The 27,583-nt window shown below is 40.4% G+C and overlaps 1 protein-coding gene across 3 annotated transcripts in view; it reads right to left on the bottom strand.

Annotated features, from left to right (window-relative positions):
• zc3h4 (zinc finger CCCH-type containing 4) overlaps positions 1–27,583 on the bottom strand; it is a 160,139-nt gene that overhangs the window by 51,874 nt on the left and 80,682 nt on the right. For 2 of the 3 annotated variants that reach the window (XM_043681008.1, XM_043681007.1), the window contains 2 exons: positions 14,953–15,187; positions 8,526–8,636 (listed from right to left, as the gene is read on the bottom strand). In XM_043681008.1, coding sequence (XP_043536943.1) covers positions 8,526–8,636; positions 14,953–15,187 — 346 coding nt within the window. Of the gene's footprint in view, positions 1–8,525; positions 8,637–14,952; positions 15,188–23,932; positions 24,263–27,583 lie in introns of those variants that run through there. The other variant, XM_043681006.1, reaches the window with a different exon arrangement.

The following is a 27,583-nucleotide window of genomic DNA, read 5'->3' as shown; positions in this document are numbered from 1 at the left end:
CTTTCTTTTTCAGATAATGATCTAATTCCGTCTTGAATAGAGTCATAATAAAACCAGCTCCCTGGCATATATTTACATTCTTTAATACAAAGTAAACGGAAAGAGTATTTTAAGAGCAAGTGATGGCAAGGCAGCTTGGCCAGAGGTAAGTTGCTCCTCTCCTTTGAGTTGTGGGAAATCAGGGACACTTCCTGTGTACATGGTGATCATGTGTGCAGCACATTTCCAGCTGCAGCTACTGATACCCACTTCTCAGATGAAGTCACTGTGGAGGATCGGCAAAGCTGAGATCTTTGTGGTTAACTCCTACAGCGAGGTGGTCACACTGCAGAAGCAAGAATGAAATGGCTGATCAAAGTCCCAAGGTGTGCAGATAGAGTGCAGAGGCATGGCATTTAGATGGGGGATCAGTCATGATCATATTGAATAGTGAAGCAGGCTTGAAAGGCTTAATGGCCTATTCCTGCTCCTATTCTCTAGGTTTCACACTGTGAATGTCAAGGCTGGGGTCCTTGCTCTTGTACTCTATACCTTTGCTACTAAAGGAAAGTATCCCCTAAGCCTTTTTAATCACCCAATGTATCTGCCTGTTACCTTCAGAGATCTGTGGATATGGACAGCATGGTCCCTCTGATCATCAATAATTTCCAGGATTTTACCATTCATTGTGTAATCCCTTGCCTTATTAGACTCCCTGAGTGCACTACTTCACACTTTTCTGGGTTGAATTCAATTTTGCACTGCTCTGCCCACCTGAGCAGTCTACTGATATTCCTCTGTAGTTTAAGGGTAGTCTCTTCCCTGCTTACCATTCTATCCATTTTTGTGTCATCTATGAACTTCCTGATGGCAAAATTAAAGTTCAAATCATTATGTACAGCACAAACAGCAAGAGCCCTAGCACCGAGCCCTGTGGAACCCCACGGAAAACAGACTTTTTGTCTCGTAAGCATCTCTCCATCATCACCTCAACTTCATGACCTTCAACGAGTGTTGGATCAGGGTGCCACTTTTCATTGCACCCCATCGGCTCTTACTTTCTAACCAGTCTGCCAAGCCAGCTTTATCAAGAGTCTTGTTAAAGTCATGTAGACTACATTAAACAGATTTCCCTCATGAACACTCCTGGTTACTTCCTCACAAAACATAATCAAATTTATCAAACACAACCCTCCGTTCACAAATCCATGTTCACTACCCCTGATGAATCCACATTACCAAATGCAGATATATTCTGTTTCTCTGAATTCTTTCCAATAACTTCCCCATCACCCAGGTTAGACTGGCAGGACTGTAATTTTCTGGTCTAACCCATCCTACAATTTTAACAATAGGATTACATTAGAAGTCCTCCAGTCCTCTGGCACCCTTGACCAAGGGACTTGAAAATTACTGCCAGGGTCCCTGACATGTCCTACAAACACACAAAATGTTGGGGAGACTCATCAGGTCTGGCAGCATATGTGGAGAGAGAAACACAGTTAACATTTCAAGTTCAGCATTACTCTTCTTCAGAACTGAATGAATTTAGCCTCTGCCTCTGTTATGTATTAAAAAAAACATTTTCCAACACCTTCCAGTTCTGCAGAAGAAATCATACCAGACCTAAAATGTTAACTTTATTTCACTCTCTACAAATGTTACAGGAGCTAGTGAGTTTGCACAGCATTCTCAGTGTTTGATTCAGATTTCTAGCATCTACAGTATCTCCTGATCTCTCCTCCCTTGACAGCTTGAGGTACACCTCATCCAGATCTGCAGATTTATCCCCTTAGAAGGCTGCTAAACCCATTAGTACTTCCTCTTTCTATGTTAATTGAATATTTTATTGTGCTCCACTCTAACGTCTAGACCTGTGTCGTCCATTTCCATTGTGAAGACTGACACAAAGTATTCACTGAAGATTGCCTTGTCTTCTAGGTTCAGACACAGATTATCTCTATTGATTGATCCCTATTCTTTCCCTAGTTGTGTCTCGCCCTTTATATCTTTTAAAAAAAAACCTTTGGATTTTCTTTTATTCTATTCATCAATGCTTTCTCATACACACATTTTGCTTTCCTAACTTCTTTTTTAATATTGCCCCACACTTTCTATAATCCTCTACCATATTGATCCCTCCATATCTGCCATAAACTGCTTTTTTCTTAATCCTAATCTTGATGTCCCTTTACATCCAGAAACAGTAGCAATGCATTATGAATCTAAAGTCCTCTCGCTTGCACTACCTCTTGAGACATATATTCATCTGCTCTATCCTTCTACTCACTCCTGCCTGGAACTGGGAATAATTTGAAGAACATGACCGTTAAGTCGTGCTTTCCAATTTCCTATCAAACTCCCTAACACCTGCTTTGCAGAACTTCATTTCTCTTTCTTCCTATATCATTTGTCCCAATATGATCCTATCGGAAAGATGTTGTGAAACTTGAAAGGGTTACAAGGATGTTGTCAGGGTTGGAGGATTTAAGCTATAGGGAGAGGCTGAACAGGCTGGGGCTGTTTTGCCTGGAGCGTCGGAGGTGGAGGGGTGACCTTATAGAGGTTTACAAAATTGTGAGGGGCATGGATAGGATAATTAGGCAAAGTCTTTTTCCTGGGGTAGGGGAGTCCAGAACTAGAGGGCATAAGTTTAGGGCGAGAGTGAAAGATATAAAAGCGACCTAAGGGGCAACCTTTTCACACAGAGGGTGGTACGGGTATGGAATGAGCTTCCAGAGGAAGTGGTGGAGACTGGTACAATTGCAACATTTAAGAGGTATTTGGATGGGTATATGAATAGGAAGGGTTTGGAGGGATATGGGTCAGGTGCTGACAGGTGGAACTAGATTGGGTTGGGATATCTGGTCGGCATGGACGGGTTGGTCTTTCCATGCTGGACATCTCTATGACTCTATAATTACAACCTCTGGCCATCCATTACCCTTCAGAATGCCCTTCAATTGTTTTGTGACATCACTGATCCTCGCACCCGGGAGGCAACATATATCTTGGGAGTCACTTGTAAAGTACAGAAGCCTCTGTCTACGCCCCTCACTAATGAATTTCCTATCACTACTGCCCTATCATACCTGCCCACCTTCACCAATTCCCAGAGCAATTGACCATCTACAATAACATAGATTTGGCTCTGCCCAATCTCCAGAGGAAAACATTTTCTCTTACCATTTTCTAAGGCTGAAAAATAGCTTGCAAGCAAGTTGCACTCTGGGGGATTCCCCACTACCTGCCTGGTCCCCTTCTTCCGTGTGGCAGTCACCCATTCCCTCTCTGCTTATAATTACTTAAACTGCAGCATGACCACATCCTGAAATGTGCTATCCATGAACTTCTCAGCCTCGCGAATGTACCATGATGCCCTGAGGTGCCGCTCAAGCTTCCAAGCCTTGAATTCGAGTCACTCCAAGCAGAGGGACCTCACACAAACATAGTCATCCAGCTAGCCAAGAAATGCTAGGATTTTCCACATAGTCCAAGATGTTCAAATCATGGGCCTAAGCTCCTCAGACATATAATACATAGGATATGGACCCTCTTGGTTTTATGAGACCCTTGCTCCTACTCAAGAATATGCTCCTATTCAAGAACAGACTACAAAAATCTTGCTCTTGATTATACCCCAAGTTCCACTCAGGTCTGCAACTGGTCTGTCTGTTTCTCTATGAGGGTCCTCACTTCAACTGCTCCTCTCAATGATGCTGACTGCATGTCATAGAGTCCTTATTCTGCCCACAACTCTCCCCTCATTTGCTCCTCCTTTACCAGTCATTGCGTGAACAAGTTTCTCATCATGCCTCCATTGCTTCTTTTGCCAATGGGAAGACAGTAATGTAGTGGTAATGGTAGTACAATAATAATGCAGAAGCCTCGACTAAGTATGGATTCAAATTCCACCATGGCAGTTAGAGTAGTATGCATAGTATTAGTCATCTGATCTAAAGAAGGATTTAAATTCATTGGAAGTGCAGAGAAGGTTTACCAGACTAATGCCTGGAATGGGTGGGTGGTCATATGAGGAAAGGTATAACAGAATAGATTTGTATCTGCTGGACTTTAGAAGAACAAGTGATAACTTGATTTAAAAATAAGATTCCGAGAGGTCTTGACAAAGTAGATATGGAGAGGATGTTTCCACATGTAGGAGAATATTGAACAAAGGATTATACCTTCAAAATAAGGGTTCACCCATTTAAGAAAGATTAGGCAAACTTTTTCTCTCAGAGGGTCACGAATCTTTGTAACTCTACCTGATAAGGTGATGGAAAGAGAGACTTTGAATATTTTTGAGAGAGAGGTGGAAAGACTGTTGTTGAGCAATTGGGTTAAAAGGTTATTAGAGAATATGGGGTAGGCAGGAATACAGATTTGAGGTTACAATCAGATCACCCATGATATTTTTAAATGGCAGCACAGGCTGGAGGAGCCAAATAGCCTAACCTTGGTCCATGTTCAGATGAATTTAAATTCACTTTTTTAAACTGGAATCATAAAGCTTGTCTCTGTAACAGTGACCATGCAACTAATGTACCAATTGCTGTAAAACCACTTGACTCCCCAATACCTTTTAAGCAAGGAAATCTGTCATTCTTACCTAGTCTGACCTACTCATGACTCCAGAACCAGAGCAATGTGGTTGACTCTTTATTGCCCTCTAAAATGGCCTCGCAAGCCACTCACTTCAAGGACAATTAGGGATGGACAACAATGTTGGCCTTGCCAATAACATATTCATCCCATGAAAGAATAAAGAAAAACATATTAAATCTGTGCCCTCTCATTCTCAATCCTTCTATCAATGGGAGTAGATTTTCCTGATACCAGACACGTCATGACTTTGAACATCTTATGGCAAATTACTTCCAACCTTCCTTTCTCTGAGAAAAACAGTCCCAACTTCTGTTCTTGTTATTTTTCCTTCATTCTCACTAACTTTTTTGAACCTTTCCTTCAATGGCACCCAGACATGAGGCCAAGTTTAGACATGTTTAACATAACTATCTTGCTCTTGTACTCCATGATTTGTGATTCAAGTATAAGAAACTATATGATTTGTTAGCCACTCTCTCAACCTGTCATTCAGAGAAGGCAATTTCTGGGAAGATCGGTTGGTCTTATAAGCAAAGGTGGAGAAGGTTGGGCCTATGCTCATTAGAGTTTAGAAGAAGGAGATTATATTCAAACATACAAGATTCTGAGGGGGCTGGACAGGACAGATGCTGGAAAATGTTTCCTCTCATGGTGACTGAGGCAGGCTGGGAGGGAATCTAAAACTGGGGGAACAATTTAAAAACATTTAATTGGTGCAACAAAGATTAATTGTAATTTTATTGGCTGGCCTTTATGGAGTGCTTTGTTAAAAGACACTCGTGTTAAACCAAGGTTACTGAATAAAGTAGTTGCTAATTTGTGTCTATAAAGCCACATTTCTCTCCATGGAGACCCGATTAGAGACAATGGCATTACTGGACATGTTTGCGGATTCAGCTTCTTACATCAAGATGAAGGATGAATTATTCGAGATTAATGGTTGCGATATCTGAAACTAAATTATTGAATTACATTATTGTGACATGTACTCATATGGTGACATGTACTCATATGAGTACAGTGAAAAGTTAACAAGTTCACCACTTACTGCACCATCTTAGGTATCTACGTATAAAATCTTGGTACAAAGCAGAAAAATAAAAAATGCAATGTTAAGCATCACAGTCAATCCTCTTGGCCATGACATGTTGGTGAGACAGAAGCAATGGGGGCATTCTATAGTCTTTGGAATACACAAATAACATGGAGAGACATTAACTCTTTTGTATCTGACTGTTGGACTTGAACTTGATTGGTTGATTTATTGTCACACGTACCGAAGTTCAGTGGAAAATTTTGTTTACGAGTAGTACAGACAGATCATAAGCAGCAAGGATGCACAGATCAAATGTTGTAAAAGGACTTAGACAGAGTCAAACAGGTTACACTGCACAGGGTATGCACTCGGCAAGATCAATGTAAGTAAGATCAGCATTATTTGAGACTACAGAGTCCATTCATCAGTCTAATAATGGCATGAAAGAAGCTACTGTAAACAGCTTCGAGAGGCTGGTTACAGCCACATCAACTCCAGTCTCCCAACCTAGAAGAAGCTGTTCCTGAACCTGCTGATGCATGTGTTCAAGCTTCTGTATCTTCTGCCTGATGGAAGAGTTGTAGGAGATCATTACAGGGGTGCAATGGGTCTTTGATGATGTTGGCAGCCTTTCCACAGCAACGAGCTGTGTAAATGAACTTCACAGATGGAAGGTGAACTCGACACACAACCTTCTATAATTTCTTATGGTCCTGGGCGTTGCCATACCAGACCATCATGCACCAGAAAGTACGCTTTCAATGGTGTATCTATAAAGGTTGGTGAAGGCCTTTATGGACATGTCAAATTTCCTGAACCACCTGAAGAAGAAGAGACGTTGTTGTGCCTTCTTGACCATTGCATCTACGTGGGAAATCCAAGACGGGTTATCAATTATCAGACATCCAAGGAACCTAATGCTCTCCACCCTCTGAACCTCAGCAGATGAGGACATATTCTCCTCCTTTCCTTCTGAAGTCAATGATCAGTTCTTTAATTTTGCTGACATTGCACCATGTCACAAAGCCCTCTATCTTCCTTCTGTATATTTACTTGTTGTTAGATATCCATTTTACTACAGTGGTGTCATCAGCGAACATGCAGACGGCATTATCTTGGAATTTGGCAATACAGTCGAGGATGTATAGGAAGTATAGTAGGGGGTTGAGGTTATATCCTTGGGGGTCTCCAGTGGTCAGTGTTATTGTGGAGGAGATGCAATTTCCTATCTTCACTGATTGCAGTCTGTGGGTCAGGAAGCTGAGGATCCAATTGCAAAGGACGGAGCCGAGACAAAGATCTTGGAGTTCTGAAATCAGTCTGGAGGGGATAATGGTTTTGAAGGGGGAGCTGTAGTCAATGAGCAGGAGTCTGACGGAGGTGTCCTTGTTGTCCAGATATTCCAGAGGTGAGTGCAAGGCTAGGGATATGGCATTTGCCGTGGACCCGCTACATTTTTAGGCAAATTATAAGGAATCGAGGCAGGCTGTGAGACTTTAGCTGATGTGGGCTGTAACCAGCCTCTCAAAGCACTTCATGATTATTGAGATCAGAGCCACTGGGTGGTAGTCATCAAGGCATATTGAATGTGCTTTCGTAGGATGATGTAATCTTCTGGAAGAAGGTGGGGACTTTAGTTTGTAGTAGAGAGAGGTTGAAGATGTCAGTGAAAAACTCCACTGAGTGGTCCGCACAGAATCTGAGTCCTCGACCATAGACACCGTCCAGGCCCTTTGCTTTCCTTAACTTGACTCCCAGGAAGACCGATCTGATGTCTGCAGCGGTGGCAGTGGGCACAGGTGCATCCGGGGTTATCGGGGCAGGTGTCACTGCGCCATTGGTATTCTGCTCGAACCGCGTTGAGCGCGCAAGAGAGAGATGTGTCTTAGTCAGCTATCTTGCTCTGCTTTATTTTGTATCCTTTAATGTTGTTTAGGCCTTGCCATTGGCAGCAGGGGTCTATTTGGCTAAGGCTTGAAAATTAATCAGAACCTCCTTGCTGTAAACACAGAATCTTGAGGGAAGATTTCAACCAAGCAACAATGATTCCAGGAGAACAGAATCACCAGAAATTAGTGTTAAGCAAATGGTTTAGTGAATCTTCATTAACTTCTCTTTTTCTTTTAAAACTTGCATTCTTAAATTGGCCAAGAATGAACAAGAATCTAATGTTAAGAAAAACCTGAAACACCGCAAACCTGTATTCAATTTTTGTATACTTGGGGAGCACATACATTTGTGCACATTAGTGTGGAGTAAGATACATTTGAACATTTTTTAAACAGTCTTTCCAATACTTTTACCTGCGTGGGTTTAGCAATAAAACAAAATAGAACTCACTTCTTTCAAGAATGTGTGTCTGGCTTAATTCTTACAATCTGCAACAGCCTAAATACTTATTGAATTGGCTATACAACATCCTGCTTTTAAATTTAAAAAATTATTGTGGGAAAACAGGAGCAGGAAAAGAGAAAACACAGTTATATCTTCTCACCTGGTCATAACAACAGAGATGAAGAGAGTAATAAACATTTGGAATTCCCTTCTGCAGCACACTGTGGAAGCAGGGGCATTGAAAATATTCAATGTTAAATAGATAAGTTAAATAGATTTTTGATCCGCAAGGATGCTAAGGTTTGTTGGGGATGGACTGAAAGTGCAGTTAATGCCACAATCAGTTCAGCCATAATCATATAGATTCAAGGAATGGAATGGAATGGCATACTTATGCTCCAGATTCTAATGTCATTGATACAGCATGGAGTGATGGCAAGAGACATCCAAAGAGAAAATGCTTTTCTGAGGCCAAACCTATACTAACCATTAGAGAAAATACCTTGAAGATAGCAGTGGAAAGTGAGGTAGCACAAAAAGAATTAATATTCTACTCTGTTGTCTTTACCTGTGAATATGGTGGACTGTATTCCCGATATTTCCGATATCCCTTCTCCCCAGGACTGTAGTCAGACTCATCACTATAGTCAGAAAAATCATCACTGGAAGATACATGTCTCTGCAAAGACAGGTAAAGTGGAAAATCTGAAAATACAACACACCAATGTACATTTAAGTTGTTATCTACTGTAACCAGATGACCGAAACATAGAAGACTATACTAAAAGGAACTCCCATGGCACAGTGGTAGTATCCCTAATTCTGAGCCAGGAAGCCCATGTTCACGGAGGCAGTGACCTCAAGGTATTTTCACGAGACAATTAATCCAGCTACACAGGTAATGGTCTGAGGACCCAGATTCAAGTCCCGCCATGGCAGATGGTGGAACCTGCATTCAATAAAAATCTGAAGTAAGAATCTAATGTTGACCATGAAACTGCTGTTGATAGTCAAAAAAATCCACCTAGTTCACTGATGTCCTTTAAGGAAGAAAACTACCATTCTTATCTGGTCTGGCCTAAATGTGACTCCAGACACACAGCAATGTGGTTGATTCTTAAATGCCCTCTAGGCAATTTGGAGTGGTCAATAAATGCTGATCTCGGCAGCAATTCCCACAACCCAGATTAATCGAGTCCCACTTGCTCCACAGTGTGTCATGACATATCTAGAAGCCATACCAATATGCTTACTTGGCAACAACATTTTGCAAGTTATACCACCACAAAACAGTAGAGGCAGCCTCACTGCATTCGCGTATACTATGAAATTTCACTCAATTTCAAGGCCATTCAAAATCCTTGTTTTGTTTACTTTATGTAAAGAAGGTCAATGCCATAATTAGATCATTAAAGATAAATACTGTCGCCAATATATTCCCATTTAATGGGCCAACATATATTATTCATTCTTCACATCTTTGTGAAGATGATGATGAGGTCCTTGAACCCTGCAGTCCTATAGAGTGTAGGCAGGCCAGTAGGGATGCTTGGAAAGGATTTCCAAGATTTTGACCCAGTGAAGTACGAGTGACCTAGTTTTAAGTCAGGACGGTGTGTGGCTTGGAGCAGAACACACAGGTGACAGTGTTTCCATGTATCTGCTGCTCTTGACCTTCCAGTAGTAGCAGTTATATATTTAGAACATGCTGTCAAATCAACTACTTTTCTTTTATTGGTTGCGCTGTGATTGAATTTTTGCAGGCTTTTTTGGGCTTTCAAGAATACATTTGCACCAAACTTGTGCTTTTTGAACCCTGAAGATATAGATTTCAAGATGAGAAACAAGCAACTAAAATAATAAAGAATGGGAGCATACCAAGAAGTGAACAAGAAGAGACATTATCACAGATCCCTGAAAATAACAGAAAGTATTTATGGTGATCAAGAATGCATATGGGAAACTATCTTTTAGCTGAGGCACAGAATATGAGTAAAATTATGCTAGAATGGCATAAAACAGCATTTAGACCACACTGAAGATACTATGTGCAATTCATTTCACTGCATTTCTGAAATCATCTGATAGCACTCTGCAGGGAATAAAGGAGACATATAAGAATATTGCTAGGATATTTAAACTATATTCAGAGATTGTATATTATGAGTTTGTAATTTTAGGGATTCAGGAATTGACAGAGAGTCCTAATAACAGTAGATAAGGAGAACTTGCTGTCCTTAGCAGATAGGTCAGTAACCAGGAGACAAAAGCCAGAAGGCAATGACTGGCTAAAATTCATTGTCTGAAGGATGTAGAGAAAAGATCGCATTTAAAAATTAGTTGAATATGTATTTAACTGTACGAACAAACTAAACAAATCAGGTTGCTGAGTTGCAGGCATAAATAGCCATGTAGAAAACAGATGTTCTGTCAATAATGGGGGCCTACCTCATAAAAAGACAAGATTGGATCCTAAATATTTCTGGAAGATGTTCCAAAAAGACAGGCAAGGAAAGAAAGAAGGGTGGCAAGATTGGTTAAAGGAAATACTACAATGCCGAGAGGACCAAGGACTGAATTTATTTGATTCAAGCTAAGAAGTACTATTGGACTATCTACTAATGGGAAAAATAGAGAAATGCAAACTTGGAAGGACAGTATAGATAGCTTCAACAATTATACAGTAGATATAAAGGGGACTTCAATTATTCAGGTACAGACCAGGAGGACAAAGAGGGACGCATTTACAAAATATGGCCAAGAAAGTTACTTTACATCAGTATAGTTCCAATGAGGAAGGAGCCACTGTTGGATCTAATTCTGGGAAATGAAGTGAATTAAGTGTCAGCAGGGTTTTACTTTGTTGTTTTCTAGGCGTGGTGGTGGTGGTGGTTGGTGGATGGCAGGGGGAATGAAGGCAGAGGCTATTTAATTCAGTAAAGTGTGAACTGATACATTGTGATAGGAAGACTGCAATTCTTAACTAAGTGCAGGAATTGAGAGATTGGAAATATTAGTGCACAAATGATAGAAAGCTGAACAGATTGAGAAAATAGTCAAAAGACATTCAGGATGCTTGGCTTTAAAGTGAAGTAATAGCATACAAAAGCAAGGCAGTGATAAATTTTCATAAATATTGTCCCCAATTTTGGGCACCACAGTTCACGAATGATATAAAGGCTTAGGAGAAAATGGAGTAAATATCTACAAGAATTATTCTAGGAATGAAGGACTTCAATCACATGAACAGACTGTTATTCCTTCAGCAAAGAAAATGTTGAGGGAAGAACTGATGGAGGAATTCGAAATAAGGAGCCATGTCAGACACTGGCAGAAGGTTGGAAAACCTGAGACATCAATACAAGTTGAATGACAAAGTAAAAGATTGATACAAAGAAAATAAATTTTACATCAGCAGTCAGGATTTGTAATTCACTGTCCATGTTGGAAACACATTCATCATTGTTCTTGCAGAGAGCTAGACATTACAAACCAATGACTTTCTTCTGCACTGTAACCATCCTAAGATTCTATGACTCTCAGGCCATATTGCTCTTGTGCTGGTTCTTTGCTGGTGCCATAATCTACCAGACAAAGAAAAAATATAGAAAGTGGGAATTAGACTACATAGGTTTGTTTTAACACAGACACACGCACTGGGCTGAATGCTACCCTCGTGTTGTAACTTTTTATTCAGAACTCCACATATATCAAGCAATCTGGAATCATATAGGCCTTGTTCTGTGATAAAAATTCGGTGAATCGCCACAGTAGAAATTGCACACTGAAAAATGGCTGCATGAGCATGTAAATTTTAAAGGGATCATAACATCCCTTTGTGGGCGGCACGGTGGCACAGTGGTTAGCACTGCTGCCTCACAGCGCCAGAGACCCGGGTTCAGTTCCCGCCTCAGGCGACTGACTGTGTGGAGTTTGCACATTCTCCCCGTGTCTGCGTGGGTTTCCTCCGGGTGCTCCGGTTTCCTCCCACAGCCCAAAAATGTGCAGGTTAGGTGAACTGGCCACGCTAAATTGCCCGTAGTGTTAGATGCAGGGGTAAATGTAGGGGAATGGGTATGGGTGGGTGCGCTTCGGCGGGTCGGTGTGGACTTGTTGGGCCGAAGGGCCTGTTTCCACACTGTAAGTAATCTAATCTAAAAAAAAACATCCAAGTTACATATAACAGCGCAGCACCAGATCAGGCCCTTCAGCCCACCATATGTGCCGAACATGAGTCTATTCTAAACTAATCTCGCCTGCCTGCACATGGTCCATATCCCTCTATTCTGTCAAAATGCCAACGAAACATTGTTATTGTCTCTGCTTCTCCACCTTCCCTAGCAGTGCATTGCAGGCACCTATTATCCTGTGTAAAAAACATTCCTCTCACTTCTCCTTTAAATTTTTACCTTCTCATCTTAAACCTAGAATGTGACATGTTCACCATGAGAAAGAGACACCAACTATCCACCTTATCCACACCTTTCATAATTTTATACACGTCTGTCAGATCGCTCTTCAGCATCTGATAGTCTAGCTAAAACAATCCAAGTTTGTCTAAACTCTCCTTATAGGTTGTACACCGCTATTCCAGGCAACATTCTCATAAACTTGGGATTGCTGGAAAACCTCAGCCGGTCTAGCAGCATTTTGGAGAAGAATCAGAGTTAATGTTTCGGGTTTAGTGACTCTTCCTCAGAACTGATAGTAGCTGGGAAAATGTCAGTTTATATGCAAAAGACAGAGTGGGGGGCGGGGGTAAGGAATAAATGATAGGTGGGGATAGAGCCCAAAGAGACAAAAGAACAGTTGGACAGACAAAGGAGTGGATAACGATCTAGCTAGGAGGGTGAATAGCTATTAATAGAGATTGTTAACGGATAACAATGGCTGTATAGTAGCAGACTAAGTGATAACAAGGCCTGGTGTGTGGGGTTTGGGGTAAGGTCATGGGAGAGCTCAAGTCCTTAAGTTGTTGAACTCTATACTGATTCCAGAGGGCTGCAGGGTCCCCAAGTAGAAAATGAGGTGCTGATCTTCCAGTTTGCACTGAGCTTCACTGGAGCACTGCAGCAAGCCTGAGACAGACATGTTGGCCAGAGAACACGGTGGCGTGTTAAAGTGGCAGGCAACTGAAAGATCTTTTTTGCAGACAGAATGCAAGTGTTCTGCGAAGCAGTCACCCAGTGTATGCTTTGTTTCCCCAATGTGAGCAGCTAGTGCAGTAGACTAGATTGTGTCAAGATTAGAGTGGTGCTGGAAAAGCACAGCAGGTCAGGCAGCATCTGAGGAGCAGGAAAATCGACATTTCGGGCAAAAGACCTTCATCAGGGTTCCAGCAGTACTCACTTTCACAAGGTTGGGTCAAGTGCAGGTAAAGTGCTGCTTCACCTGCAATGTGTGTTTGGGCCCTCGAATACTGAGAAGGGTGGAAGTAAATGGATAAGTGTCACGTTTTCTGTAGTTGCAGCGGAAGATGCCATGAAGCTGTGGTGGAGGTGTTGGGAGTGAAGAAAGAGTGAACCAGGCCGTCCTGGAGGGATCAGCGGAAGGCTGGCAAGGGAAGGAAGGGGGTTATGTGTCTGGTGGTAGCATCTCAGTGGAGGTGGTGGAAATGGCAGTTAATGATCCTTTGGGTGTGGATACTGGTGGTATGGTAGGTAAGGACAACAGGGACCCTATCGCTGTTGCGGGAGGGAAGGGAGTGGTGAGGGCTGAAGTGCAGGTATCTGACCCGGCTGAGGGCAAGGTCAACAACAGTGCTGAGGAATCCTCTCTTGAGGAAGAAGGTGGACATTTCAGAGGCTCCCTTGTCAAAGTTGTCATCATCGGATCAAATGTGACAGAGACAGAGGAAATGGGAGAATGGAATAGATACTTTACAGGAAGCAGGATGTGAGGATATATAGTCCAGGTAACTGTGGGGGTCGGTGGGTTTACAGTGGATATTTACTCCTTATGCCCTCCCCCTCATCATAGCTTCTGCATTTAAACTGACATTTTCCAAGCTACTACCAGTTCTAAGGAATGGTCACTTGACACGAAACATTAACTCTGATTTCTCTCCACCGGTGCTGCCAGACCTGCTGAGCTTTTCCAGCAATCTCTATTTTTGGTTCTGATTTACAGCATGCGAGGCTCTTTCAATTTTGATTCTGGTCAATTTCTTTTTCACCCTGTCAAAAGCCTCAGATCCTTCCTACAGTGTGGTGTGGAGACTGCACAATACCCCAAACGTTTTATACGTTTGCAACATTACTTGATGTTATAGAATCATACAATCCTACAACACGGGGACAGGCCCTTCAGCCCAAACTGGCCCACGCCAATCAAAATATCTATCCACGCTAAGCCCATTTCCCTGCACTTGGCATATATCCTTCTAAACCTTTTCTATCCATGCATTTGTCCAAGTGCCTTTTAAATGTTGTTAATGTACACGCCTCAACCACTCCCGCTGGCAGCTCATTCCATATATGTAACACCCTCTTGTAAAAAGTTGCCCCTCAGGTTCCCATTTATTCTTTACCTTAAACAGATGCCTTAGAGTCCTCGATTTCCCCAACCCTGGGAACAATATTAAGTGCATTCACCCTATCCACACCTCTCATGATCTTAAACACTTCCATAAGATCTCCTACATGCTAAAGAAAAACATCCAACCTCTCCCTATAACTCAGACCCTTGAGTCCTGGCAACATCCTTGTAAATTTCCTCTGCGCTCTTTCCAGTCTAATAACATCGTTCCTAGAGCAAGATGACCAAAACTGAACACAATACTCCTCAGTGCAGCCTCACCAAAGTCCTGTACAACTTTCTATAATACTCAATGCCCTAACTGATGAAGGTCAGTGTGCCAAAAGCGTTCTTCACTGCCATGTCAACCTTTGACTCCCAGCCAATATTGTTAACCTGAGACATAGCTGTGCATCTATCTTAACTTGAGCATTGCATGTATGTAAGTTCAGTTGATATTGAATATTAGGGCTGATTACCTTGTGCTTTGATTTCCGTTTCTTTTTCGACCTCTTCTTTTCTTTTTCTCTTTCTTTTTTTCGTTTTCTCTTCATCCTACGATGGGATTTGTCCTTATCCTTATCTTTCTCATCATCCTCATGATCCCGTTCCTGCTTTTCACATTTGTCTTTAATTTTCTCCTGGGACTCATCTTGAGCTTCGACTTCCTCACCATCATCTTCTAATTCTCCTTCTTCCAGTTCTCCTTCTTCCCTACATTACCAGAAATGAATCATCAAAGGCAGAAATTGGCAGTAGAGACAAAAGTGATTAATTAGCAATTAAGCAAAAAAATCCTAGAATGACTTTATGATGCCAGTTATAATCCAGCGAATGAAAACAATAAATCATTTGTTCTTTGTTGGGATCAGAACTGACCACCACCCAGTTCCACTGAGTACAGAGCCAAAAGCAGGATGCAAACTTCACTGTCCAAGCTAAAGTAGCCATCATGTGGAGGTTCCGGCGTTGGACTGGGGTGGACAGGTTATAATCCAACAGGCTTATTTGGAAGCACTAGCTTTCAGAACTCTGCTCTCCATCAGCCGCATTCCAAAAGCTAGTGCTTCTAAATAAACCTGTTAGAATATAACCTAGTATTGTGTGAGTTTTAACGTCAAGCTAAAGTGAAATAGCATTGTAATTCTATCAAGAACCTGACTCAGAAATAGCAACATACTCATAGCTCAGTTTGATAATCTCCCAACGAGTTAAATTGACTGTAACTTTAAAGAACAATTTCATTAATCATATGAATAAACAACATTGCTATGGAAGCAATACTTCCAATTCCAATTATGCCAGTAATGCTTTGGGGGTTGGGTTCCACATGTCTCAAGAGCCCTGTACTACCTCAAAATACTGGTTATTGGTCACTCATGAGACCAGACAGTGAAATTCAATTGTTGTTTCACTATATTGAGGCAGCATATGTGAAATTGAGGACTCCTTTGAATTTCTGTATTTTCAGCAGCTACATTTTTTGTGAGAATCCTAAGTGGTAACACAAGAAAGTTATTCCTGTCCTCACCTGAATTCAGAATAACTTTCTCCCTTTCTAACCTCACAAGGACTCAGATCAATTGTAGGACATCAACGTCTTGATTGAAAGTAGTGAGCTTGGCACAGACTGAAGGTTGATGTTGAACCTTCTGATTTGTAGAATGGCAATAGTGGTATGACACCACAAAAGTAGAGCTATCCCAATGAATCAACACTGAGGTAGTCAATACTTGCGGCAAGTACACCAACGAGGTTCCAAGATTTGGTCTGTGGTGAAGCTAATTGAACTCAAACACAGTTCATATACTAATGCTGCATGCTGGCTTTAGTTCCCAATTCTGAAGAAAGAGTTTCCACCCTGAACACATCCCTAAAGGAAAGTATGTGCTGATGATTGGCGAAAACAAGCAGCAACAAGGGCTATGGCTTTCTCCAACATTAAACTTCCATCACGCCTACACATTCACAGTAAGATCCATCAAGAGATTGGACTCCAGCAAGAAAGAATCAATGGCTCAGAAATGGAAGAAAGTCAGAGGGAAAAGTGTTTTCACATTTCTGGCATTTTACTTTGTATTACTGGTTTGCTAAGAACAGGTAACGAGGTAAGAATTAAAACTTAGGAAATTAAACAATAAAGCAAAATTCAAACATTACCTTTTTCTGCTTTAAAAATTGCACATCTACGAAGTTGTTTTTATAGCAAAAAACCGAAAGGCAAATGTAAGCAATCAATGACTTATATAATGCAGTTTACATGCCTTTTGTTTTTATATGGAATCAATGTGGAATTCACAAAGTAGTAATGCAAGTTTTTGAAGGTACAAATTCAAAAATATAACTTTTTAAATCATAACAAGATCTAATAATAAGTCAAAAATACTACCCAAAGAAAATATTTGCCATAAACAGAAGTGATCTCTAGTCTCTGTTGAGTTAGGTCTCAGCCAACAGCAATATTGATGAATTATGTAATATTATGAATTTTTTAAACCTTCGTTTCACTGTGCTGAAGAATGAACAAGAAGCTAGTGAAACTGTTCTTGATCATCACAAAACATCTGGGGCAGTCGACACACATTGGTGATAGCGAAGATCAAACTTGGATGTGGTATTTTTTCCTCCACCTATGACACTGACTCACTGCAATGTTTCGTATCACTTAGTTACGGTATAATAAAGAACCTATATGATATTGGGTAAGTAACTAACATTTAAGTATAAAGTTAAAGGCCACACAATTTCCTATCCTAGATACTTCCATTTTCTGTGCAGTTGCTTCGATGGGTACGAGAGAGAGACATGGTAATGCACTCCCAGTCTCATTTGCCTGAACAAGGTTTCTACCTAATGTTCAGACTTTCATACCTTTTTCCTTCAACTGAAGTCTCTATAAAAGCTCTAACATCCATTAGCTGCTTCTTGGTGAAAACCAACTGCAAATTGTCAGGCCGCAGTTCTCTCCCAAACACCATAACAGTTCTGACAGAGGATGCTGCACAAAACTTTAACATTTTTTTGTCAAACGTTGACTGTCAAGCAGTGTACCTTCCATCATTTATGTCTTTAACAAACATGCCTTTGTAAGTTTAATTATGCCATTATGAAACATACACAGTTAACACTTAAAATTGAAACTATTTGCATGCATTTATTATTAAACATCAAGCAGCTTCGTTCAAATTTATTGTATCACTAAAATGGCAATTGTTCATTGTCATAGAGTCATACAGCACACAAACAACCCTTCAGTCCAATCTGTCCATGCCAACCAGATTCCTAAATAAATCTGGTCCCATTTGCCAGCATTTGGCCCACATCCCTCTTAAACCCTTCCTATTCATATACCCATCCAGATGCCTTTTAAATGCTGTAATTGTACTCGCCTCCACCACTTCCTCTGGTAGCTCATTCCATACATGCACCACACTCTGTGTGAAAAGTTGCCCCTTAAGTCCCTTTTAAATCTTTCCCCTTTCACCTTAAACCTACACCCTCTAGTTTTAGATGCCTCCACTGCAGGGAAGATACCTCGTCTATGTATCCTATCCATGCTCCTTATGAATTTTTAAAACTCTATTACATCATCCCTCAGCCTCCAATGCTCCAGGGAAAATAGCCCCAGTCTATGCAGCCTATCAATACAGCTCAAAATCTCCCTGCTAACTTTCGTCTGATAATTTTAAATGAGAACATACCTGAGGTAATTTTCTCTACTCCTGATGGAGTTGAAATATATTTGGTCACCCTCTAATACATTAACCAAGTGGTGGTTCTTTATGGAAGCCTAGACATGGAAAGTTAACAAGCAATTCTACAACCTGTGACACCATTTGCCAACCCAGCTTCACCTGATATCAGCAAATTTTCCACTATCAACTATTAAACTGCATTTAGGAAAGTGAACCTCATTTGACCCGTTCCTTCCCTGGCTCTGGAAAATTAAAGCCAAGTGAAGCACTGCTGGTGCGAAAATCAAACAACCCAAAACAAAAAACTAATGTCAAACCTCACAGCCTCCTGGCTTGTACTGCTCAATAAAGAAACAGCATGCAACTTTGCTGACTATATATTAGGAAAACAACACTTCGAACTTTTTAAAACCTCTTTAAATTGGCGTCTATAGGTCAATGTCTACTAATATCGGAAAGATCTTTGCATTATCTCAAACCTACCCTTATACACAGTACCCACTTTCACATCCCATCATTGGTGGCTGTGAACTCAGCCATCTAAGGCCTAAACTCTGACATTCCTACCTAAACACTCTCCAGCTCTTTATTCGGAAGCATTTCAAACATCTGGTTCTTGGACAAGCTTCTAGTAATCTGTCCCAAAAACCTATTCTTTAGCTCAGTGTCAATTTTTTGGATAATTATTGTCATGTATAAAGTGTTGGGTGCTTTAGCTAAAGGTGCTAATATAAAAGCAAGCTGTTGATTTTTCAGTCGACTTAACACCTAAACCTTTACATCATTCACTACATTTTATATAAATTTATAGCTTAAAAAGAAATCAGGACTTTGTTAGGAGACTAGAAGAATTTCACTTATGGTGAACTTAAACAGAGACTGGACTGGAACAATGCTGAGTAGAAACAAGCTCTATCCCAAAAGAATTCTTTTGGGAAAAGAAATCAGATTTTATGTGCCTCCCAGTACTAGTTTTACAGTGATACTAACAGAAATCTGATAACTGTCCTGTCCATCTTCAGAGACAGTGAATGGTATATGAGGACCTTAAAATAGTGACAAATAGTCAGAGAACATCTTACATCCAACGTACCAGCTTCCCAATTCTGATATAAAAGAGGTAAACATCCCACTTTAAACAGGAACAGTATGGTCTATATATATGAGTATGAGTATATTAAAAATGAACAAGCAGAGGATGGTACATGTATGGAATGAGCTGCCAGAAGAAGTGGTGGAGGCTGGTACAATTGCAACATTTAAGAGGCATTTGGATGGGTATATGAATAGGAAGGGTTTGGAGGGATATGGGTCGGGTGCTGGCAGGTGGGACTAGATTGGGTTGGGATATCTGGTCGGCATGGACGGGTTGGACCGAAGGGTCTGTTTCCATACTGTACATCTCTATGACTCTATGACAGGAATTTTTTTTTTTAAGACTGAAAACTAAAAGGACTAAGGAATACATATTCAGCGCGCTAGCAGCACACATGCGGGAAAATCTTTAGTGACACGACTGAGGATTTTGATATAGAATTTCAAACATTTCGGGTTGTTGCTAGCTGCCTCATGAGCAATGTGTATTTTCAAAATGAAGGAACTCAGACAATCTTCACACCAAAACATCGCAAAATAAAATCAGCACTTCTGGCTTATCTTCAAAAACTACAGCTAAACAATTTTTTTTAACAATATATTCTTTCATAGAGTGTTGGCAGTAAGGCCAGTATTTGTTGCCCATCCTTAATCGCCTTTACCTAAGTAGCTTGCTAGGCCATTTGAAGAGGACTGTTAAGAATCAATCACATAACTTTGATCTGGAGTCATAAGTAGGCCAGCCAGGATAAAGACAATAGATTTCTATTCCTAAAATGATGCTAGTGAACTAGATTTTTTTTTAAAACAATCCATGATAGTCAACACGATCATCATTACTGAGACTAGCTTTATATTTCAGACTTGTCAATTGCATTCAAGTTCCACCAGGTGCCTGATAGCACTTGAATACACCCCCCAGATCTTAGGCCTGGGTTTCTGGATTACTGCTCCAATGGCATTATGACTGTGCTATCATTTTCCCAAATAAATTAATATATTTTTTAGTTTCTGGAAAATCTGGAGACCTACGTAGCTTGTATTTGCATAAATAGAATTATGGAGTATATAGTGCATAAAAATAGGCCAATCGCTCTCTTTCCCAGCATATACTTGTCTCAAATACTCTTAATTGCATTTATATCATTCAATTCAACTATTCCCTTAAACTACATTCTTACCAATCCTTGGGTAGTTTCTTCTGAATTGTCTACTGGATTTCATGGCAACTATCTTAATTGATGGCATATAGTTTCTTCCCCGCAAGATTAAACATCTTCCCCATATGCATGCTATCAAAACCTTTCATCATTTTAAAGACCTCCGTAAGGCCACTGCCCTATTTTTCCATCCAGAGAAATGACCCTGCTTGTCAATCTTTCCCTGATATGAACACCCATATATTTATATTATCCTTGTAAATCCTCTGCATCCTCTCCATTATCCACACACCTATGTAATAACATGGTGAACAAAACTGCCACAGTAGTGAGTGTCGTAACCAAGGTTCAAGAAGCTGAACATTTCAATTCCATCTAAATGGGGCAAAGGAGCATTCTATTGACACCAGGAATTAGGTGTCTTTCAAAAAAGCACCAGTCTAGAGAGAATGGTAGTTTTCCGCAATTATTAGCCAGAACTCTTCCACAACCACCATTAATCTAGAAGGCTGTGAAAAGTCTAGATGCAAATGCAGTAAAGCATTCAAAAGTATCGCATTACAGTGTTTCATATAATAAGCCTTTGTCCTAGTGAGCAGGAAAGAACATACCAGTCTCTGAAAACTGGATTTAACATCCAATCAGGCACTCTTACGCCTGATCATCATAATCCCTATTTACATGCAACTGAAACACTCTGGTCAGGTTAACAACATATCATGTGGAAAACCGGAAATGTTCAAGAAGGCAATGATCTTTTGAATATAGAAGCAGTGGAAGAAATAGGATGCCTCATATGCCGCTAGGCACAGAAGAGACAAATTAGTCTTGATATGGCTATGTTAACCAATTACAATTATTTACAATTTTCTACCATTTTTATAAATTGCCGACAAAATCTCACTATCAACACAAACAAACAATGCAACTTTCTCAATTTATTTCACTGTACAAATGAATTTTCTCCCCATCCCATTTACTGAAGATATTGCATCATACTCAAGTTGCAACATGGTACTGAGTACCTTCAATCTCCTTCGCAGAATTATTACTCATGTGGGAAGGTTAGCTGATTTTTCCATAATGCAGACATAACAGTAGAACTCAATCCTCTCCTTAGGTGATGTCCACATACAATTGTCCTTCCAACATCAATCTGATATTCTCTTCTTTAAGGCGCACTGTAGCATCCTCACTATCTGTAGACTTCACATCTACATAGCTCAAAGCTTTTACTAATTGAGCCATTGGGAAAACACCATTCTTTTAGGTAAATAAGTCCAACAGATGGAGTCATAACAATGATGTAATAATTTACAGTCTTTCATATCATTCCCCTTTCCTTTTCCTTAAACTCCCATTGCATCCTAGCTTCAATATTACCTGATCTAGCCTGAAGGCACTGTCAGAAATCATTTAAAAGATGAGATTGAGTTACTAGTCTTCCTAACTTTTTGAACTGCTTGGCATTTGCCGCTGCCAGAAATAGGAACTCAATAAATGAGAGAGAATCTTTCCTACTTCCTGATAAACAAATATTCTGCACCAATTCAAAGAACCCAGATTATCCTGTCCTTGAAGAACAATGAAAGAAAACTTTGTTGCTAACTCTTAAAATTATGAATCACAAGATGATGATCAACATGACAGGATTGTCATTTGTAATTAGATAAACAGTTAACAAGAATTACCTACAATTTATTATTTAATTTTCTCTTTCAAACTGATCCTAAATTTCCCAACCCCATTCCAAAATTTCCTTGCATAATTCCATGACTTTGCAAATGAGTTGATGTGAATGATGCTCAAGTTTAATGTAAAATTTGGTAATAATATACCTAAAGCCTGCTCTTCGATGGCTTGATGATCCAAATTGGGAAAAGCAAGTTCAATTTGAAAGAGGGAATTAAATTATGAAGAAAAAAGTGGCTCATCCTCATTAAATATCCATTGTTTATAAATTATCATCCTGTCATGTCAATCAAACTCCTAGCTAGGTTCTATGTTACCCCAAATACAATGAGTTTTATAAATTACTGAAGCAAAACAGTTATTGATACAATCATGACCATTGTTCACATCATAACTACACTGTCCAGGTTAAAAGATTAAGCTATTCAGTATTAACACATGAACTTAATTTATCGAATCTTCAGGTTTGTACTTACCCCATAAATGGACTCTACATGTACCTCAAATTTCTTTGATGAGACCTATTTCAAGTCATATAATGATTTTGCCAACATCAGGATTACCTATGTTATTTAACTCCAGGGTATTGATAAAATAACTTTGGTTTATAAGTGATTTTCAATAAAGGCAGAGTTCAACCATAGCAGCATTTTGATCCATAACTAATATTGAAAATGTAGTTGAATTTAACCTGCAATGACTGACCCCCATTTCAATGTTGTCCTAATCTGCCTGCTGATAGAAAATGACAATGTCTCAAATTACTCTATTAGTGGCAAATGTTACCAGTACTATATTTACTTATATAACCCATAGTCAACAATTTGAATTTGGAAGGGTAAAATCTAAGCTGTATTGTTGAGTGTTTTCAGTTTGTATGGACATATTTTTTAAAAATTTATATGTTCATTATTACACTTTATTGATATCCTAATGGCAACGCTGTAACTTTTTTTTCATAACAGGAATAAAATTACGTCTACAAAAGAAATGTACAGCAAGGGACCTGTTAGCATTCATTACTGAAGACATTGAAATTAACGAAGAGTTGTAATTTGTTTTTCTTTGCAAACAAAGGAATGAATGTTTCAATGACCAGCAAATACTGTACAAACAGAAGGTTTTTTTTAATATGGTTACAACAGATTTTGAAAGGATCAAACTGAAGCCACGTTAAAAAAAGAATAAAACTTGGGTAGTTGTATTTGTGAGGCGATTGCAAAGTCATGTTTGAAAATTGATCATGCATATTTAAAATAAAATCACAAACACATCAAGATAGATTCAAAGCAGGTTTAAAACAAATGATAAATGTTTTTCCATTTACAATGGGGACGCTGGGTAAAAAAAAATGAAGTTCAAAGGTCAATTGCCGATGTCCTTTAACCGGGCTGCATTTTGTTAAAGGACCATAGAGGAAAGAATAAGCATCAATGAAATAAAATTAATAAGCATACAGAAATAGGCCCTACTGTAAAAAGAACTCCTTTGCATTAAAGACATAGCCACATTGCACTCCACCACCCAAGCATGCGATTAGGCCTTAAATCACCCCTTAGTTCCTTCTTTTTATATATGAAAAGGATATTTATATATATATAAAATCCAGCGAACCAATTTTCAAGAGGATTTAGAATGAGAAAGAAAAAAATCCTTCTTTAAAAAATGTTAATCCACAGATACATTCCTCTACCTTCCGTTTCCAAGGTTTCCCTTCAGAAAAATTGACCTTGGTAGATTGTTGGATAATTTGTTGTTGTTTTTATATAAATATATAAAAAGAGAAATGTTGGATAAAAAGGTTGTTTTTACTCGACCTTTCGTCTCCTGACTCAGTGAGGTTGATGTTGTTGTGTTCGTTTTGGGGGGACTGCTTGTTGGAGGAGGTGAGGCTGAGGCTTTCGAGAGACATTTTCTCTCTCGCTCTCTCCCTTTTGTCTTTACTCAAAAATTATATATCTCTCTCCTTATTGGAAAAAAATTACCACCGGGCACTGCAATTGAGCTCTCACTGATTCTTGAAATAGGAAATAAACGGTTCTGTTGTTACTGTTTAAGCGTTTTGATATTGGCAGCTATTTTCTCGGTGCTTTTCTGTGCGGATCCGACCCCCGGGTGTCTCTCCATTACACACACTGACTGAAAGAGGAAGAAAACACCTTCCACAACATGGCGCCCGCCCGCCGGCTCAGCGCCGTGACGCACAGACGAAACGAAAAAAGGCTGACGGAAATTCACGAACGCAGCTGGCGGAAAGCCCCGAGGTGCTGTTCCCTCTTCAGCGTCCGCACCGTTCGTGGATGAAGTCACCGCCAGCCGAAAGCACCCGAAGCGCTCTCCGGGGAGGCACGGTAACGTCATTGCCACGGAAATCCACGAATTGCCGAGCAGCGAAGTGTGTAGGTAACTGTAAAGGTTGTTTATATTCATAGCGTTGGTCTTGTCTACCTTCTCATTTACTATACTTATTGGAGTTTTGAAGAATGATATGAATAACATTGAGTTAAAGCAGTATGTGCATCACCAAACAGTATAAAGGTATCAATACATTAAAGATTCTTAGGGGACTTGGCAGGGTAGATGCTGAGAGGTTGTTTGCTCTGGTATGAGGGTCCCGGACCTGAGAGCATACTCTCAGAGTAAGGGGTTGTCCATTTAAGACAAAAATGACAGGCTTTGGTTTCCCTCAAGTGATAGTGAATCTGTAACAATAAAAAAAGAAATTGCTAGAAAGGCTCAGCATCTGTAGAGATAAATCAGAGTTAATGTTTCAGGTTCAATGACCCTTCCTCAGAACTGATGGTGGCGAGGAAAAAGTTGTCTTTGGGGTGAGGTGGGGAGTAGTGAATAGCAGACCACGTAATAACAAGGCGGCGGGGGGTACTGGGTAAGGGTGAGGGAGGAGGTCTTTCAAGCGCTAAAAACCCAAGCTGAAAATGAGGTGGTGTTCTTCCAGCTGTGCTGGAGCACTGCAGCAAACCTGAGACAGAGATGTTGGCCAGGGAAGCTGGTGAAATGCCAAACAGAAGCACTCTGTGTACAAAAAAGGTCCTGAACTTCCAGTTCCTTGCCAGGTCAACACACCACCATGTTCCTTGGCTAACATCTCTGTCTCAGGCTTGCTGCAGTGAACTAGTGCCGCTCAGCCAAGCTGGAAGAACAGCACCTCATTTTCCACTTGGGAACTCCACTGTTCAACAAGTTTAGAGCTTGAGGCACCTTCTCCAATATCTTTACTCCAGCCCCCACACACCAGGCCTTGTTATCATATGATCTGCTTTTGTACACAACCCATTGTTAACCACTTATCGTTTACTCCTTACCCCCTCCCTATCTTCTGCATTAAAAAAAATTTCCTCGCTACAGTCAGTTCTGAGGATCATTGGACCTAAAACGTTAACTATAATTTCTGTCCACAGATGCTGCCAGACCTGCTGAGCTTTCCTAGCAATTTCTGTTTTTATTGCAGGAAATTGAACATGAGATTCAGAGTGAGCTTGCCAATTGGATACAAAATTGGCTTTATAGTAGGAAACAGAGGGTGGCGGAGGCTTTTTTTGGACCAAAGCCCTGTGTTCTACAGGGATCAGTACTAGATACACTTTTGCTTGTCATTTGGATGAAAATGTAGGAGGCATAGTTTGCAGATGACACCAAAATTAGTGGTAACGTGGACAGAGAAGATGATTATCTGAGATTACAAAGAGATCTTGATCAATTGGGTCAATGGGCTGAGGAGTAGCAGATGGACTTTAATTTGGATAAATGTGAGGTATTACATTTTGGTAATACAAACAAGGATAGGACTTATACAATTAATGGTAGGGCCCTGGGTAGTGCTGTAGCACAAAGAGACATAAGGATTCAGGTACATAATTCTTTGAAATTTGCATTATACGTAGACGGTGGTTAGGAAGGCGTATAGCACACTTGTCTTCATTGCTCAGACTTTTGAGTAAAGGAGTTGGGGTTATGTTGAGGTTGTCCAGGATGTTGGTGAGTCTTCTTCCAGACTACTGTGTTCAGTTCTGGTCGCCCTGCTTTGGAAGCATACTACTAAACTGGAGAGGATTTAGAAAAGACTTACCAAGAAGTTGCCATGAATAGAGGGTTTGACATACAAACATAGACTGGAAAGTCTGGGACCTTTTTCACCGAGGTTGAATAGGTGGTTGAAGGGTGACTTTACTGAGATTTATTAAATCATGAGGGGCAGAGATACAATTGAGGTTTAGGGTGTAGGTATGCTCGCTGAGCTGTAGGTTTGATATCCAGACGTTTCATTACCTGGCTAGGTAACATCATCAGTGGCGACCTCCAAGTGAAGCGAAGCTGTTGTCTCCTGCTTTCTATTTATATGTTTGTCCTGGATGGGGTTCCTGAGATTTGTGGTGATGTCATTTCCTGTTCGTTTTCTGAGGGATTGATAGATGGTATCTAGATCTATGTGTTTGTTTATGGCATTGTGGTTGGAGTGCCAGACCTCTAGGAATTCTCTGGCATGTCTTTGCTTATCCTGTCCCAGGATAGATGTGTTGGCCCAGTTGAAATGGTGGGTTTTTTCATCTGTGTGTAGGGATACGAGGGAGAGAGGGTCATGTCGTTTTGTGGCTAGCTGATGTTCGTGGATCCTGGTGGCTAACTTTCTTTCTGTTTGTCCTACGTAGTGTTTGTGGCAGTCATTGCATGGAATTTTGTAGATGACGTTGGTTTTGTCCATGGGTTGTACTGGGTCTTTTAAGTTTGTTAGTTTTTGTTTGAGAGTGTTGGTGGGTTTATGTGCTCCTAGGATTACGAGGGGTCTTAGTAGTCTGGCTGTCATGGTTAGGTGGTTAGGGTTTCTGGCTGTGTTTGGTCTGCTTGTCGTGGTTTCTTCTTGAGGAATCTGCGGACTGTATTTTTTGAGTATCCATTCTTCTTGAATACGTTGTATAGGTGGTTCTCCTCTGTTTTCCGAAGTTCGTCTGTGCTGCAGTGTGTGGTGGCTCGTTGGAATAGTGTTCTGATACAGCTTCGTTTGTGTGTTTTGGGATGGTTGCTGGTGTAGTTAAGTATTTGGTCAGTGTTTGTTGGTTTTCTATATGCGCAGGTTTGTAGTTCTCCGTTGTCCTTTCTTTCAACTGTGACGTCCAGGAATGCCAGTTTGTTGTCGGTTTCTTCCTCCTTGGTGAACTTTATGCCTGTGAGGGTGTTGTTGATGATGTTAAATGTCTCTTCTATCTTGTTTCGTTTTGTAATGACAAAGGTGTCATCTACGTAGCGGACCCAGATTTTTGGTTTGATGGTTGGTAGGGCTGTTTGTTCTAGTCTTTGCATTACCGCTTCTGCTAGGAATCTTGATAGAGGAGATCCCATGGGTGTGCCGTTGGTTTGTTTGAAGATTATGTTGTTGAAGGTGAAGTGGGTGGTGAGGCACAGGTCCACTAGCTTCATGATGTTTTCGTTGGTAATGTGATTGATGGCGGGTG

The sequence above is a fragment of the Chiloscyllium plagiosum genome, chromosome 41, assembly GCF_004010195.1.
Source record: "Chiloscyllium plagiosum isolate BGI_BamShark_2017 chromosome 41, ASM401019v2, whole genome shotgun sequence".
Taxonomy (NCBI): domain Eukaryota; kingdom Metazoa; phylum Chordata; class Chondrichthyes; order Orectolobiformes; family Hemiscylliidae; genus Chiloscyllium; species Chiloscyllium plagiosum.
Note: the sequence above shows the minus strand (reverse complement) of the source record. Positions and strands in the feature narration are given on the sequence as shown.